Source organism: Electrophorus electricus, chromosome 2 (genome assembly GCF_041902795.1).
Source record: "Electrophorus electricus isolate QZ-2024a chromosome 2, ASM4190279v1, whole genome shotgun sequence".
NCBI lineage: Eukaryota > Metazoa > Chordata > Actinopteri > Gymnotiformes > Gymnotidae > Electrophorus > Electrophorus electricus.
In genome coordinates, this window is record NC_137498.1 from 29,013,976 (window position 1) to 29,029,234 (window position 15,259).

Genomic DNA, 15,259 nt, shown 5'->3' on the forward strand with positions numbered 1-15,259 from the left:
TCTCAGGTTGACATATACAGACCTAATTCTCAACTGTATATATTTTGGTGGAAAACATTGGTTTTATAAACAGAACTTTTCATTAAAATAGTTCTATGCTGCAGACACTGATTCATTCCCCCCCCAAAAAAAAAATTAAATAAAAATTAAAAATTAAAAAAACCACATGCATTTTTTTAGTAATGGACATGCATCTACCCTTGAGTAAACAAACATGCTACCATCTGCAGTTAAACCAATGCATACACCAATAGGCTAAAAACCACCAATCTTTTGCATTTAGCAAGGAGGCGTATTAACACCTCAGACCTCAAGGGTGGGTGGCATGAGCTTGACTGTTTTTGCAAAATCCAGAGGGAGACAGAAAGAAAGATGGAGACAGAAAAATAAATATGCTTTGAGTGACTAGGCCCAGAAAAATGCATAGCTTTTAAGATTCTTTTTTTCTTCTGTCTCTAAAATTAGACTCTGCAATTTCCCCTCTGTAAAGGCCACTTGTGCTGCCCACACAATCTTAAAGTTAACAAGGGAAAACACTGCATTTAGAACCTTTAATTACACCATAGCAGTGCCATTGATCAGGACTACTACTTAACAGTCTGACACATTCAGCATTTAATGGTTGCTGTTATTAATAGAAAATATTTAATTAAAAATATTAATAATAAACCTATCAATTGATATGGTGATACTGTTGAAGTAAACACACTGTGGTGACTGCATTATAGGTTTGATTAATAAAACATGAGTGAAGTAAAATGAGCTATTGTGTGCCCTGTGTGCATCAGCACATCAACCCCTTACATCACATCACAGTATGTGACAGCAGAATACAGAACACCAACACCAACGAAGTGTTGAAGAACTACACAGCTGCTAATTATCAACTCTTTATAGCATATTGTCAAATAGTGTTATGTTAATATTTGCAAGATAGACTAAACCTGTTTTTCCACTCAGCAAGGTTTTAGACTTGATGTTCTCAATACGTTTTGATATTTCATAGCATAAATCAGTAATCCATTTTAATATTAGTGCTACCTGAGTCTTCTGTCTCCTGGTCTTCAATGATGCCAATGGCAACTCCCATCTCCATGCACTTCTTACTATGGGCCTTGGACTTCATGTGCTTTGTAAGATTTCCTGTGTGCAGGGGGTAGGGATAAGATGGGGTCAACCAAGGTAGGAGGTGTACATGGGCAGAGGAGAGGCTTACATAAGTCAGACATGTCTCTAAGCCTGAGCTCCATGCTACGAGTGAGTAAATGATAAAGAAGTTCTTAAAGGAACGTGGGCTGTTCTGACACGGCATGCTGCTCTGCAGTGCAGCGTGGGTAGATGAGTACAACTGGGATGAATCATGCAGGCCTTTTTTGAGAGAAGAACAGGCTTCAGAAAAAGGAATGAGAACAGTTTTGGAAGACGGTGTTCTAATCTATGGTTTGAAAAGTAATTAAATTGTGTTGAAGTACCCAAGTCATTATATAGAAGAAATATTTAGAATGTTCTACCATATTGGTGCTCACTGAAGGAGTGTAAATTGAAACATAAATTCAGTAAAAAAATTTTAACATTTTTTTCATGCACCCCGATGTCCTGATTTTCCAAAATAATGAGTGCTAGGTTGCTTCTGCCATCTAGCACTCATTCAGATTTTACATGTATTTAGTAAATTTCTTATGAATGACTTACAAAGAAAACTTTGACAGCATAACAGTGAATGAAGCATGTGCAAATGCAACACTTGAAGGCTTTGTCTGTGCTTGATGATATTGCATGATAAGTTATAACCCTAACCCTGGTTATATTCAAATTTTAGATAGGTCTCTGATTTTAGATATGTTGACACGCTTTAGACTATTAAGCTCTCAGTGTCCCTCAATCTGCGGTCAACATCTACATATTCTCTCTCATAGTCTCATCATCATCATCATCAACTACAGCAGATCACATGACAGATTAGGACCTGTGTTTCAGTGGCATTCATTTACATCATCATTCTCAGAATCACTTTCTAACCATAACCATAACCCTTCTCAGAATTAATGCACATTGCAGTTGCTCCATTAACACATTTTGATTGACAGTGTACTGTATTTTTCATCCTTAGAAATGCTTAAAACAGAATATTCATCAAAGTAAACACACAAACTGATGATACTTTTTTTTTTTCATTTGGAAGATGAAATCCTCTGTAGGTGCTGTTAGTAGATCTGTATGAACAATTGTTTTGTTTGTTTACAGGTGTTTTTAGACACATAAAGCTTTAGTAAATCTGGGTTTCAATGTATGAGGCTATTTGTGTTACACCACAAGTTCTGAAATTCTACTACAGTATGTATATTAAATCAAAAAGCATTAAAGACTTGTGGTGATGAGCTGATTATCACATACAGACAGTTATGGAAATCTTTATATATACCCACTGAATGATATTTTACAGAAGCATGAAACTTTATTACTACTTTTTAATACTTTTTTCAATTCTAACAAATGTGAAATATTGTGTGTGTGTGTGTGTGTGTGTGTGTGTGTGTGTATGTATATATATATATATATATATATATATATATATATATATATATATATATATATATATATATATATATATATATAACAAATATAACAATATAAACAATATAACAATATAAACAAAATTCCTACTTACCATCATAAACCAAGACAATATTATATTTAACACCTCTATGTTCTAAACAAAATTAGGGAACCCACCTTTAGTTTTGAAGGAGAAATTGCACTGCGCACAGTGATAGGGACGGACATCTGAGTGAGTGCGGATGTGTTTGCGGAGCATGCTTGGTTTTTTGCAGCGGATCCCACACTCCTCACAGATGTACTTTCCTCTCCCACGACCCCTCACATACACATATTCTTCATTAGATTTGTAACTGCAAAACAGAAAATACATTGGAAACATAAGATTCACACCCCTCAGGAACACCTCAGAAATCTTTGAGTGTTTCTGAAGTTAAAAGGTTAAAGTTGGGGATACAAACCCTCCATCAAAGATCTTCACCCGCCGAGGCTCGGTTTTGGAGGAGTCTGTCTCCTGGCTTAACTCACTGGCTGGTTTTGCTTTGCTGCAATTCTCAGATGATGGAAGCTTTGGCTGATTCAAGACCTGTTGGAATCAAATTATAAAATCAAAATGTTTAGCAAAATAAACACCCTGGTAGAATTAGCTAAAGAAAACTGAATAAAACTCAATTTGCAGGGTGACAGTTTACTACTGAAATGAAGACTACTCACCTTTGGCAAGATATCCTTTAATTTTCCAGAGTAGGTTAATATGTCCGATTTTAAGCTTGTCGTTATAGCTTGGGTATACAATATTTTCTTGGAGGTCTGTTTTGAATCAAACAGAGACATGACTACTTTGGTGGGAAGACCCAGTGGATTTGGGTTATTAGGCTTGACGGCCCAGGCAGAATAAGCTGAGATTCTCTGATCTGTCTGCTGAATATGTAGAGGTTTCCGTTTCATAAGGAAACACCAGGTGAAGGTTGTAGCTGTTTTCAGACTTGGGAAAGACAGACGATGGCTGTCTCGTGTATTGACCACAGACACAGAGGAAGCTAATTTCACTTGTCCCTGAAAGGTGGGAGGTCTAACTAGAGATTTGGCTGGACACCATCTCTGCTCCTCAGGCTTTTCCTGTGACTTCAGTGCACTGTTTCCAGGTCCAGAGGAGCTTTGCACTCCTAAGGAATGCATAGCAGGTACTGACATAGGCTGTACTGTTGTGGTAGGTGTCCTACTCTCCATTTCTTGTTCATTATCTTCAGGCATTGTTGTGTGACAAACTGATGTCTGATTGTCTTTTTCACATTCTGTGCTTTCAGGCAATTGTTCAGGGGCATCTGTTTCTATTGGACTGTCTACTGGTTCAGTGGTGCAGACCTGTCGAACCAGCATTAACTTACGTTGCCTGGTCAACTCTGACATCTTTGAGTTCAGGTAGTTGAGTGATCGACCTTCTGTCAGGCATGCAGCGCCATGATCATCTTTAGCCCGCTTCTGAGTCTTCTCCATGGCAATATCCAGACTGTTGGCAGGGGAAAGCATACGTTTACTGGAGGCAGTGGGTTCCTGTTGTGGGCAAAGACTTACTGATGCCAGTTTCTGAGTGCACTGTAATGAAACAAGTGATTGAGTATTCTGGTTCTGGTTCATGGTAATAGAATTATTTTTCACTGGGATGCCAACAGACTCATGTGGTTGGCCATTTTGGCTGTTTGTTCCATTTTTTGAATCACTACTTATTGTAGGCATGGCTGGAAAGTTTACCTTAGAAGCCACTGTAGAGGTTGGCAGTGTATGTTCATGAGTGATAAGGATCTGTGGAACAGCAGCACTGCCTGATGAAATCTGTGAGGCTGTGTCAACTTGTGAATCAACAGGTTTAACAACTGAGGCCTTAGGGTTACTTGATTGAGCTACATAAATTTTTTTTATCCCATCATTTGCCTTTGATACTTTGATCTCATTTGCAATTGGTATTGTAATAACAGGCAAGGTAATTTGTGCAGCTTGCACCCCAGTGAAAGAATATGCTTGGCCTGTTTTTAAAACTGGAAACTGCAGCTGGTACTTAGGTACAAAGGTCTTCTTATTTTGTATATCAGAGGACTTCTGCACATCAGAATGACCAGGTACAACATGGACCACAGGTTGTAACTTCTGACATTGAACAACCCTTGAGGTCTGGTGCCACGGGTGAGGAAGACCATGTACTTGTGGCTGCTGTGTATGACTACCAAGGTTGATACTTTGAACCATTTGCTCATTCTTCTGCAAAAGTCCCTCCACAGACTGCAGCACAAAAGGCTCAACAAGTGCAGGCTTATTTACATTTATTGGTCTGTGTTGAGATACAGAGAAGACAGCAGAGGGGGCTCTCTGGAGGGAGACTGTTTGTTTCCCTGATATTTGTTGTGTCTCTGTTCCAATCTTCAAAGACATTTGGCGTACAAGAGGCCCTCTTCTTCTTTCAATAAGAGGCACCTGGGGATGTGGAGCACAATATGTAGCCTTTGTAGATGCTGTTTGTGACAAAGACCTACCAGGCGACATGTTGCTGAAGTCAAAGGATTTGCTACGATAGTCACTAGAAACTTCAACAGATGGTTGAGTGCAACTGATTTGCTCTGAGGCAGCTCGTCGCATTATTCCTGGGACTCCTAATGTGTTTGCTACAGGGAGTACTGGGGCATCTGGTGGTTTCCTAACAGCCTCTGCCCGGCATGGGCTTTCTGACCTTGGTGGATCATCTCTGTCAAATGAGGCTGATATACTGGAGCACCTTGACAAGCTACTGTCTCTGCTGAGGCTACGAGAAAGACTTGACTCAAAGCTGGACTCCCCTGAGGAGTGTTCCATCTGAGCCAGTCTTATTCGCTTCTTCTTAGGTGGGAGTTTTTCCGTTGGAAGTTTGGATAAGCTCTCACTCCTTTGAGGCCAGTTAAATGTTTCTTGAGGTTTCTCTGTGGATTCATTCAATTGAGTTTCATGCTCTCTCTCTGGTTCTTCTGTTACAAGGATTTCAGGGACTTGAATATTATTTTGGCGAACTAACCTTGACTGAGTATGTGTACAGCTGTCACTAGTGACTGATGAAGCTTGTTTATCATGATGGTCCATTCCTTGGTTGGCACATTTGGGTGTTGACATTTTTTCATGATAGCTTTGCAAAGTTGAGCTCATTGTACCTTCAGGATGGCTTTTTGCTGAGTTCCTGGTCTCTTTTTCCACACAATCAACAGGAGATGATCGGTCTATGGACTCAGAAGTTTCAAAAGAATTTGGTCGGCTTAGTGAATTAGTGTGCCGAATGACTGATGTACCACTTCCTTGTCTCTGCAGTTCAGTTCTTTCTTTATTAGATGTGCTGACCTGGCTTTCTCGTATTGGAGACAACCTTGACTCTTCAGTACCTCTAGCAATAAGCTGAATTGGACCTACAATAGGAGGGTTACAGGAGGTGTGTGTGTGCTGGGTATATGAATTTCCTGAAAAACCCACAGACATCTGGCAAGAATCAAAACTTCTTGAACATGGAGGTGTAGTTTCAGTTGGAGATTGATCATCATCATCTCCTACACTTTTCATTTTCCGTCTTTTTCTGATCATCATTGGTTGCTCCACAATGCCTGGAATAAATGCACTTCTGCTCATAACTGGTTGCTGGTTTCCACGTACAAACACTTCAGATTCAATATCTCTGACTGACACAATTTTGTTCTTTGGACCATGCAATTCAGAGCAATAAAACTTTTTATGATTTTCAAAGTTTTCTAATTTTCGATACCGATTACGGCAGGTCTCACATTCATACGTTGTCCCTTTGCTTTGATGGGTCTTTCGAGTTCTTTCAGGTGCATGATCAAATGACTTACTTCGCATCTCTTGAGTAATACTTGGTCCATGATGACTCTCGTCCATGGAATGAACAGAAAGGAGCACATGACCCTCATTTGTGGATAAATCCTCAACTGCTATCTGTCTGACTAAAGTTCGATGTACAACCGGATTTGGTGTGGGAGGGGCTGAAGAAAACACATCATCATTTAGTGAACTAATTTTGTCATCAAATGAATGGCAGATCCTTAAAGGATGGGGCTGAGGGGTAGCATTGGGGAGAACAGCTGATTGGCCAGGTGTTGTAGGCATTGAATTACTTCTTGTAATTGGTAAACAATCTAGAGTTGGATATTGTGGAGGTACGGAGAGAAGAAATATTGGTTTGGATTTATCTGTAGGCGTGAAGGGAGATTTTGGTATGTCAGAATTGGAGCTAGACCTTCTTACTACAGGTTTTAGATCAAACTGAAAAGAGTCTTTGAATATGTAAGATTTGGGGGAATCTATGCTACCTCTTCGGGAAAGTGACGTCCGTCTTGGTTTGACACTATCAAGTTGCTTGGCATCAACAACAGCTTCATTATCGGATATCAACTTGGAGATGCGCTCTTCCAGAGAAAGAGCCTTTGCTTCAAATGGAGGACGCATCTGTCCTGGCAGAACAGGCAGCTTTTCAACAGGTGCTGAATGCATGACAGTTGCCGCTACAGGGGATTGTACAGCCTGTGGACTTTTCATATGATCACTTTCTGTTGGAGGAGTAATCTTGACAAAAGGGCTTGGAGGGCTCATGGCTTGGTCTGCACTTTCAGATCGAGAAAAGTAACCAGAGTCTGTGCTTCCCAGACTTCTTGGGCTAAGCAGGCATTTGCCTTGGGGCTGCTGAGAGCAGTCTGTTGCTTGTTGTCTCTGAAGCTGTGCGTGTCCACTCCCTGGTGGAGATTTGTATTGCTGATCCTCATCATCACTTATGGAATCCTGTAAGGGACTCACACAGTCCACCTCTTTCAGTGAAGACAAGACAGTTATGTTGGACCTTAGACTTGCTGTTTGGAAGTCCCTTTGTCTCTGGGCAGTCGCTTGCTCTGGTGTAGAATCTGTAACTCTTGGACTATCTGCCCGCAAGGGTGAAACATTGACAGGGTAGACAACAACTTTAGGGAGAGCAGCAGTAGCTTTGGGTTCACAGCCTTTCTGACTAGTGAAAGATTTCAGATTTTCAAATACCACTGATTGCTCTGCCTCCCCTTGGCTGCCTGGAATTGTGCCTGAACTATGCAAACTGCTCTCAGATAAAGCAGTCAGGCTGCTCTGTGAAGAATCAGGGTCCAAGTCAGCTGTGCTAACCTCCTCATCACTTTCACCACTTTCCTCCACATCTGAATGGGTACCAAGGCCCTTATCAGATTCTTGAGACAGAGACCCACTTCCAGAGTCTTTGGAAACAAGCCCTAATTTGATGGCATGGGCATGAGACTTTTTATGTTTGTAGAGGTTGCTCTTTGTCTTGAATGAGAAACCACATGTAACACAAGGGTAGGGTCTCTCTCCAGTGTGAGATCTTATGTGCTTCAGCAGAACACTTGGTTTGGCACATGCTCTGTTACAATACTCACAAACATACTTCCCTTGCTTCTTTGGTTTCTGATCTTTTCCAGAGACATCACACATTTGATTCATGCCAAAGTTGACGACAGTTGCCAGCTGGACAGAATTAAACCCAGGTGTGACTGGGACCTGGATGGGGTTAGGGACAGTGGCAGAAAGAGACTGGCATGTCTGCACTACAGGTGGCTGACTTTGAGGCAAACCATTGGACCCTGAGGGAACAGGGGCATGAGTCAGTGTAAGAGATGGACCTGCACTGTAGCTCTTTTGGAGGCCTGGCTTGTCATGATGGCAATCAGTTGCCACTATGAACTGTTGCTGGGAAGACTGCTGCAGGGCTGCCAGGACTGTTGTGGATCCAACATTACTGAACTGGCACTTGTCTGGATTATATGGCTGCATCAGAGCAGCCTGTGACTGAGAACCAAAATTAACTGCTGGCATAGCCACACAAACCTCTGAATGGGCAGCAGGAATGGAAGAGGATTTCCCAAGTTGTCCAATTGGATTGCAGGTCTTCTTCTCTGTCAGCGTGTTGAAGTCTGGTTCCATAGCCTTGAGCAGGACTTCCAGAGGATCAGCCGTGCGAGAACGAGTCGTGCCTTTGGCACTGGTCTTCTCACTCCAGCTTTTGGTCTGAACTAACTCTCCAACACAAGTCTGTTCCACACCCCTTGTGTGGACAAGAACCTTTGGCTCTAAGGTGGTCAAATTCTTGTTCTCCACTTTTACTGTCGTCTCTGATAATGTCTCCTGCTGATCATCTTCAGAGTCTTGGGTTGACTTGGGGGAACTATCAATGAGATTCTTGGAGAATAAAGAGGACGATGTTGCTTTTTTGAATGAAGTACAGCTGGATGGGGAAACAGGCTTCTTGCTCTGTGACTGCTTCTTGACAGGAGACTTGGGTATTTTCTTTAGCTGATTTTCAGCCACGATCTTTTTCCTCTTTAGTCCTTTGATGCCATCAGAACCTCTGCCAATGCCTTCATTTCTGCCTGTTTGGAAAAAATATATAGTTTTAATAAAACCTGTTAATTCTGTACTACATATACTTTTTGCAATGGATTTATGTGTTTAAAGTAATGACTAGAGAAAACACATTTTTGATGGTAGTGTCTCCTATCAGGAAAATACAGTTTGTTTCTTATATTGGTAGCTCATCCTACTAGATAAATAAAAGGTGATGTCTGTAGAAAAATTAGCTCTGGATATAACAAATCCATTTATTGCAGTATTTGCTATGTATAAAACCACACTGCAATCCAAAACAATATTTCACTAGAGCAATGATGAAATTGTGAAGAACATTGAACATTGTACTACTTTGAAACAATATTTATCAGCTATATCAGACACAAATGTAGTTCTCACAAACTAAATTATTATTATTTCTGTGCAATATTTATTACTGTTAAAAAATAGTAGAGTTAATGATGCTCATAGCACTGCTGTAACCACAGATGATGTAATGGTTTAGCCCCAAAAACACTGCACAGCCATGCAAGCAAAACATTTAGAATTCAAAATGCTTTAAAAAGGCAGAGATAATACTTCAAAATCAACTAAAACATCATGTTTTGATATTTGAGCATTATGTGATCAATTGGAAGAGATATCAGTTATACAACTGTCCATCGTACACCAGTTCCCCTCTCATTTTCTTGTCCAATGCCTATTCTAACTGCAGAATTTTTCCCTTTTTCAAAAGGTATGTATTCAGCATTATTATTTTGTCAGGTTTGGAAGCAGGTAAAACAAAAAATAAATCAATTCAGTACCAAAATAATGCTAAATATTTTACTAAAATTCCCCCAAAATACCTTGTTAAGATTATGTGATGCAAATGTAGAGACATCACTCTGTCAGTTGATGAAAAATCCATCCTCTTCAGAAAAGCAGTTCAAATGCTATCTCTGCATCATGTTCCCGGTAGTTAATGTGAAGACAAGACTCTGTTTTGGGTTCCCAGTAGCTAATGTCAAGACAAGACTCTGTTTTTTTGGGCTCTGGAAGTTCTCCTCAGCTGCTGTATCTGTGAGGCTTCTGGATCCCACGCATCATTATGTTGAAAACCCACTCTCTGTCCCTCTGTCTTTTTCTCACTTTCACCATCTCTCCCTCCCTCCCTCTCTTTCTCTCTATCTGTCTCTCATTTTTATACCTCAACCATCTTTCTCTTGCTTTTCTTTCTTAATAATAGGTAATCTTCCCTTCTTTTTTTGCTAAAATTTATGTCTTATTTATTTGATTCCAACGTTTAGCCCATACAGGTAGAACAAAATTGTTTGTATGTGTGAGTCTGTGTGTGTACATTTGTGACAGATTAAAGCTCGTGAAACTGTAACACAGAAAATACAAGTGCTATTAGGTAGAAACGGTTAGGGTTAGGGTTACCATATTAGGTAGTTGAGTCAGTTCCTTCTTGTATTACAATCCAAGGACCAAAGGCAATACTTGGCACTTAAGTTAATGTCTGACATAAAGCAAATCACACTTAATATGGCAAAGGAACTTACAGAAGAATGAAGGTTGTAACATTCATAATTACCAAAATATGCACAATTTAAAACATTTTCCATGTGTGGTATACCAATAGTAACATACAGAGGAGCTTTTGTGCATACAAGTGTACTGACAAGCCTGGACCATCTGAGGCCAGAGTGGGGTTTCCCTTTTCATTATGACTGGCAATGGGATAAGAAGAGAAGTGGCTTCGGTTAGTTTTGCTTGGTCACCATTTCCTGGGCATTCAGGGAATTCCCAAAAAGTTGGAAAATGTAAGCAGGATTCTAGTGCTGAGTCCTACTGAGGCCTAATGGCCCTAGTGAGTTTTTCCAGTCTGCTTGCTCAGTAAAATCTTGTTTGTTTCTGCAATATTGTACAACCAAACTGTTTGTTTGTTTGTTTGTTTGTTTGTTTTAATTCTACTTGTTTTTTTTATAAGAAATAACTATTTGACTTTATATTTCAATTATAAACTTAATAGAAATTGATTTACTTTGGCAATATGACACTTCAGTGAACAACATGAACTGCTTTTAACTGTTGCCTTCAGGATTACGGTGTGACTGACAGGTCTAGTGACAACATTGTGGTATTTTGAGAAGTGTTTTTAAAGCCCTGGGTCAGCTCCCTGTAACAGGCTTGCTGGATCGTCCCTACACTCAGCACAAGGTAGGTGCTGAGGCCTGCAAAGTCCTAACACACAGTAAACAGGAGCACTCTAAAAGGGTCTCATCAGGCTGAAGAAGTAAAAAGGTGACACTAAGCATAAAGTAAGGGAGAAGGCTGATCTAACCTGTCACACTTCCTGTCATATCGCTTCACGCTCTTAAACTGCATAAAGGCCTCAGCTCTAGCCATCATCCTGCTTAATCTCGTCTCATAAATGTCAAACTGATTTCTGCTCATAAAAATACCGCAGTACATGAGTCCATTAAAAATGTTTCACTATTTATCATTTAAAATTCAACAAATGTGTCCCACTCCTATGTGGCATCTTTGAATGAACATATTCCCTTCTTAAATAAGCAACCCAGACTGTGGACTTTAGACTGATGTCCTCAAGAGTTTTGAGGCCAGTAAGAGACTCTGTAAAAAGGCTACCCAATGTTTGGCTTTCTTTCCAGATTCCAGAAACCCTAACAATGCAGAACCCCCAATAATGCAGAAGCCCCAACACTGCAGAAGCTTTAAAAATGCAGAAGCCCTAACCACCAATGCTGCATCTCCATCCTTGCCCTGCACAGATCAGCCAATGCATCCATGCAAATATACTGTCTCTGAAGATCACTAGAGCATGCATGCACGTGCGCACGCACACACACACACACACACACACACACACACACACACACACACACAAAAAAAAAAAACACCAATGCTTCTGGGAGGAATGGCAGTGTGCGTTCAGCTTGGACAAGCCATATATCTCTATATTCAAAGAGTACCAGTAGTTCATTTAGCCTAACGAGCTCTCCAAAGACACCCACACTGCTGTTTGACAAAGGGGGCAGGGGGGGTTTACAAGAGAATGTTTGAAAGCTTTGTCTAAGAGAATAACTATGTCATTAAACACTCTCAATCATGGCAAACTAGAAGAGGCATAAATAATAAATGTATAACTAAAAGTTTTTTTTTTCCTTTTTATTTTCATCAAAACAGCTATTTGGCCTTATAACACATAATATGGGTCATAAGCTACAGGAACAGGACAGGTATGTAGCAAAGTATGTATCTATAGTATGTGTCCATCATTAACAACTTGTGCATAATGTGCACAACCAACACATTAAATCTAACCCTAACCTTTGCCCTTGAATCTGTCATTTCTGTAAGGGAATGGGGCGGGTTACCTTTCTGAGAACCCCTGGGCTCCTTTAGCTCCTTCTGTGCCTCCTCAATCTTATCTGCAACACAAAAAAAGAAAATAAAACTAAATAAAATTTTGAGCTTCTGAAACAATATAATACAATACAATAACAATGATATATTCTTTAGTAGACAAATACATGTACAAATTAAGCCTGCTGTTCCTAAAAATTGAATACACTAATTAATTAAAACAAATAAATCCATATTTTAAAAAAGGCAGGTTCTTTCTTTAAATTTCACACCACGAAGGGACATTGTCTTATTTTCGTATGTGGAGGAGACATTTAGTATTTTCTCAGTCTCTCCCTGTGTAGGAGGGTGTTGTATATGAGTATGCACAATATCAGAGTGTAATTAATGATCATTATAGAAGCTGGCCAGTACAGTGTGTGCGCGTGCGTGCATGTGCGCATGTGTGCATGCATGTGTGTGCATCGTCACACACATGCAACACACAAATCACTTGCTATCAGTGTGGGTTATGAAAACAAGCACACAAACCAAAGTGGTCAAAGAAGTAGAACAAACTCACCTTGAAAATGGCAAAACAACAAAAAAGAGCCCTTGGTCACAAAACAGAAATAGAGAGAAAGTGAGTGAGAGAGAAATAAAGTGAGACAGACAGAGAGAATAGAAATCGAGATTGTCTATATGTGTCTGGTCTGGCTCATCCTCTCCTCACTGAACAAACCCCAGTCTTTCAAATCAACTTTCCACTCCCTGGTTTTTTCCCCTTTCCCGCACTATCCCTCTCTCAGCATCCCCAGCGGACCTGTGTCATGCACAATGTCACTCAAACACTGTTTAATAAAACAGGATGTTGAGAAGAGTTCTGAGCAGTTTCCTCCAGTTCTTTCTCAACATACACATCTCTTCCCATAAGTCCTGCCCTGAACTCCACTGTGTTCAATTTACCGCACAACCGTCTTACAGACTAACAAATGAATTGCTGTAAATGAGGGATCAGATTACAGCTGTTAAATAATCAACCACTAATGGAAACCCCCTCTGGTGGGAACCCTTTAGAACTACTGGGGACCTGGAGACTCTGGACCAGATCGACATGAGTGGTAGAACGTAATTCTAAAATTCTCAGTGAGGTACCAGAAATTCATTTGGAGCCATTCTTAGATGACTAAATACCACACTGGTATCATTACCACAACCTATGGTATGACAGCTCTCCTCAAAGGTGTATGTCTCTCTTGATACCAGTCAATCTAGATCTAGAACTCTACTTACAAAAAAAAATAAATAAAAATTTTCAGAAAGGTCTAGAGTAATTGTATGAGCTTTGTTAGCACAACTGTTACCCTTGTTAAGAGATTTTTTCATTGCAGTGACACTATATTGTTCTTTAATCTGAGAAATTTCAAGAGGTTTGATTGTCAGCTTACTCCTTACAAAGTGTGGTATTATTTCTGTCCAAAACAGAACAGGGTCCATGAACATTTAAAGTCTAGAACAGTGGTTTCAAACCAATGTGGAACCTGAATAACTCCTCAAGACAAAACTAATTTTAGACAGTATCCCAACTACCCCACTGAGGTATGGGGATAATAAGGCATACATTTATTATAGGGCTTGCTCATGTTTCCCTGAAAATGAGAAACAATATTATATAAAGAACACCAGAGAGGAACAAAGTCAGCCTCACAGGGTTATGATGTCAAGCTCTGACTTTGCACAGGCATAACACAGACATGATTTACAGTCATAAAATAAAATATAGGCCTATATTTATATGTTAGCTCCAACTAATATGATTTTAACCCAAATCAAATTCCTTGACTTAAACTGCAAAAACATTATGGTCTGGTGACCAAGCAGGAAGCTGAACTCAAAAAAAAAATCAGAATGAAACAAGAAGTGAAACATAACCAGATTACACCTATTACTGCACACACAGTTTACTGTAAATTCTGTCTGCGCTCTGTTTACCAAAATGCAGTGCCCCTTTCAGTAATAGATCTATGTGTTTTAAAACAAAAATAAATTTTAAAAAGTAATTAGCCAGCCGCTAGTTAACTGGCTCACTAACAGTAGATGTAGTTCCATAAAGTATTACTGTATAAATCAATATTAAAACTAAATATATAGATATTTTAAACTCCCATCAGCAGATGCTTCCAGCCCTGGTACAGCAAACTGCAGTTTTGTATTTAATTTTTTTATTAGCAAGGAATGTTATGGAATGTTATTTTACTGTCCCCCGCTGATTTAATAATGGATCTGGTTCATCAAAAAATAAATAAATGAATAATAATTCCACTTTTATACCTGATCAGAAAAACTGCACACTGCTAATGTGTATGGAAGAATTCACAGCACATTGGCAAAAAGAACCCTAAGCGAAATGTAATCAAGGGAATGTGCAGTAGCCTCAACCTCGCAGTGTCATTTGAGGTTTGCAAACAGGTACTGGTCTTATTTGACTCAACGCATTGCTACACAGACCAGTCACCAGCAGGCTCGGCAAGGTGCATGTTGGTTAGGGTTTTATTTTTTTTGTCCAACTTGCATCGGCACCACAGGAGCATCATGATAACATTCACCATTGTTAACTCATGAGAGTGCTGACATACTCCATCATGTCATGAGAGTGATGACATACACCATTAACTATCTTGTGAAAGTGAAGAATATGATGTATTCTTGTGAGAGCAATTATATACTGTTATAATCTTGCTAGAGCGATGCACCAAGGATATATGCCATTACAATCTCCAGAGGGTGCTGACATAAACCATCATGGTCTTCCCAAGGATGATGACGGACACCATTATAATCTCATGAGACTAATGACATATGCCATTATAATCTCGTGAGAGCAATGACATATGATGTTATAATCTGGTGCATGACATAATCCATTATAATATCGTGAGAGCAA

At 39.7% G+C, this 15,259-nt stretch overlaps 1 protein-coding gene across 10 annotated transcripts in view; it reads right to left on the reverse strand.

Moving 5' to 3' along the window:
• hivep1 (HIVEP zinc finger 1) overlaps positions 1-15,259 on the reverse strand; it is a 48,573-nt gene that overhangs the window by 3,084 nt on the left and 30,230 nt on the right. For 6 of the 10 annotated variants that reach the window (XM_027014925.3, XM_081697760.1, XM_027014926.3 and 3 more), the window contains 5 exons: positions 12,348-12,401; positions 3,271-8,987; positions 3,018-3,142; positions 2,734-2,909; positions 1,042-1,143 (listed from right to left, as the gene is read on the reverse strand). In XM_027014925.3, the coding sequence (XP_026870726.2) occupies positions 1,042-1,143; positions 2,734-2,909; positions 3,018-3,142; positions 3,271-8,987; positions 12,348-12,401 (6,174 nt within the window). Of the gene's footprint in view, positions 1-1,041; positions 1,144-2,733; positions 2,910-3,017; positions 3,143-3,270; positions 8,988-12,347; positions 12,402-12,898; positions 12,930-15,259 lie in introns of all 10 variants that reach the window. The other 4 variants (XR_014117211.1, XR_014117212.1, XM_081697742.1 and 1 more) reach the window with 1 other exon arrangement.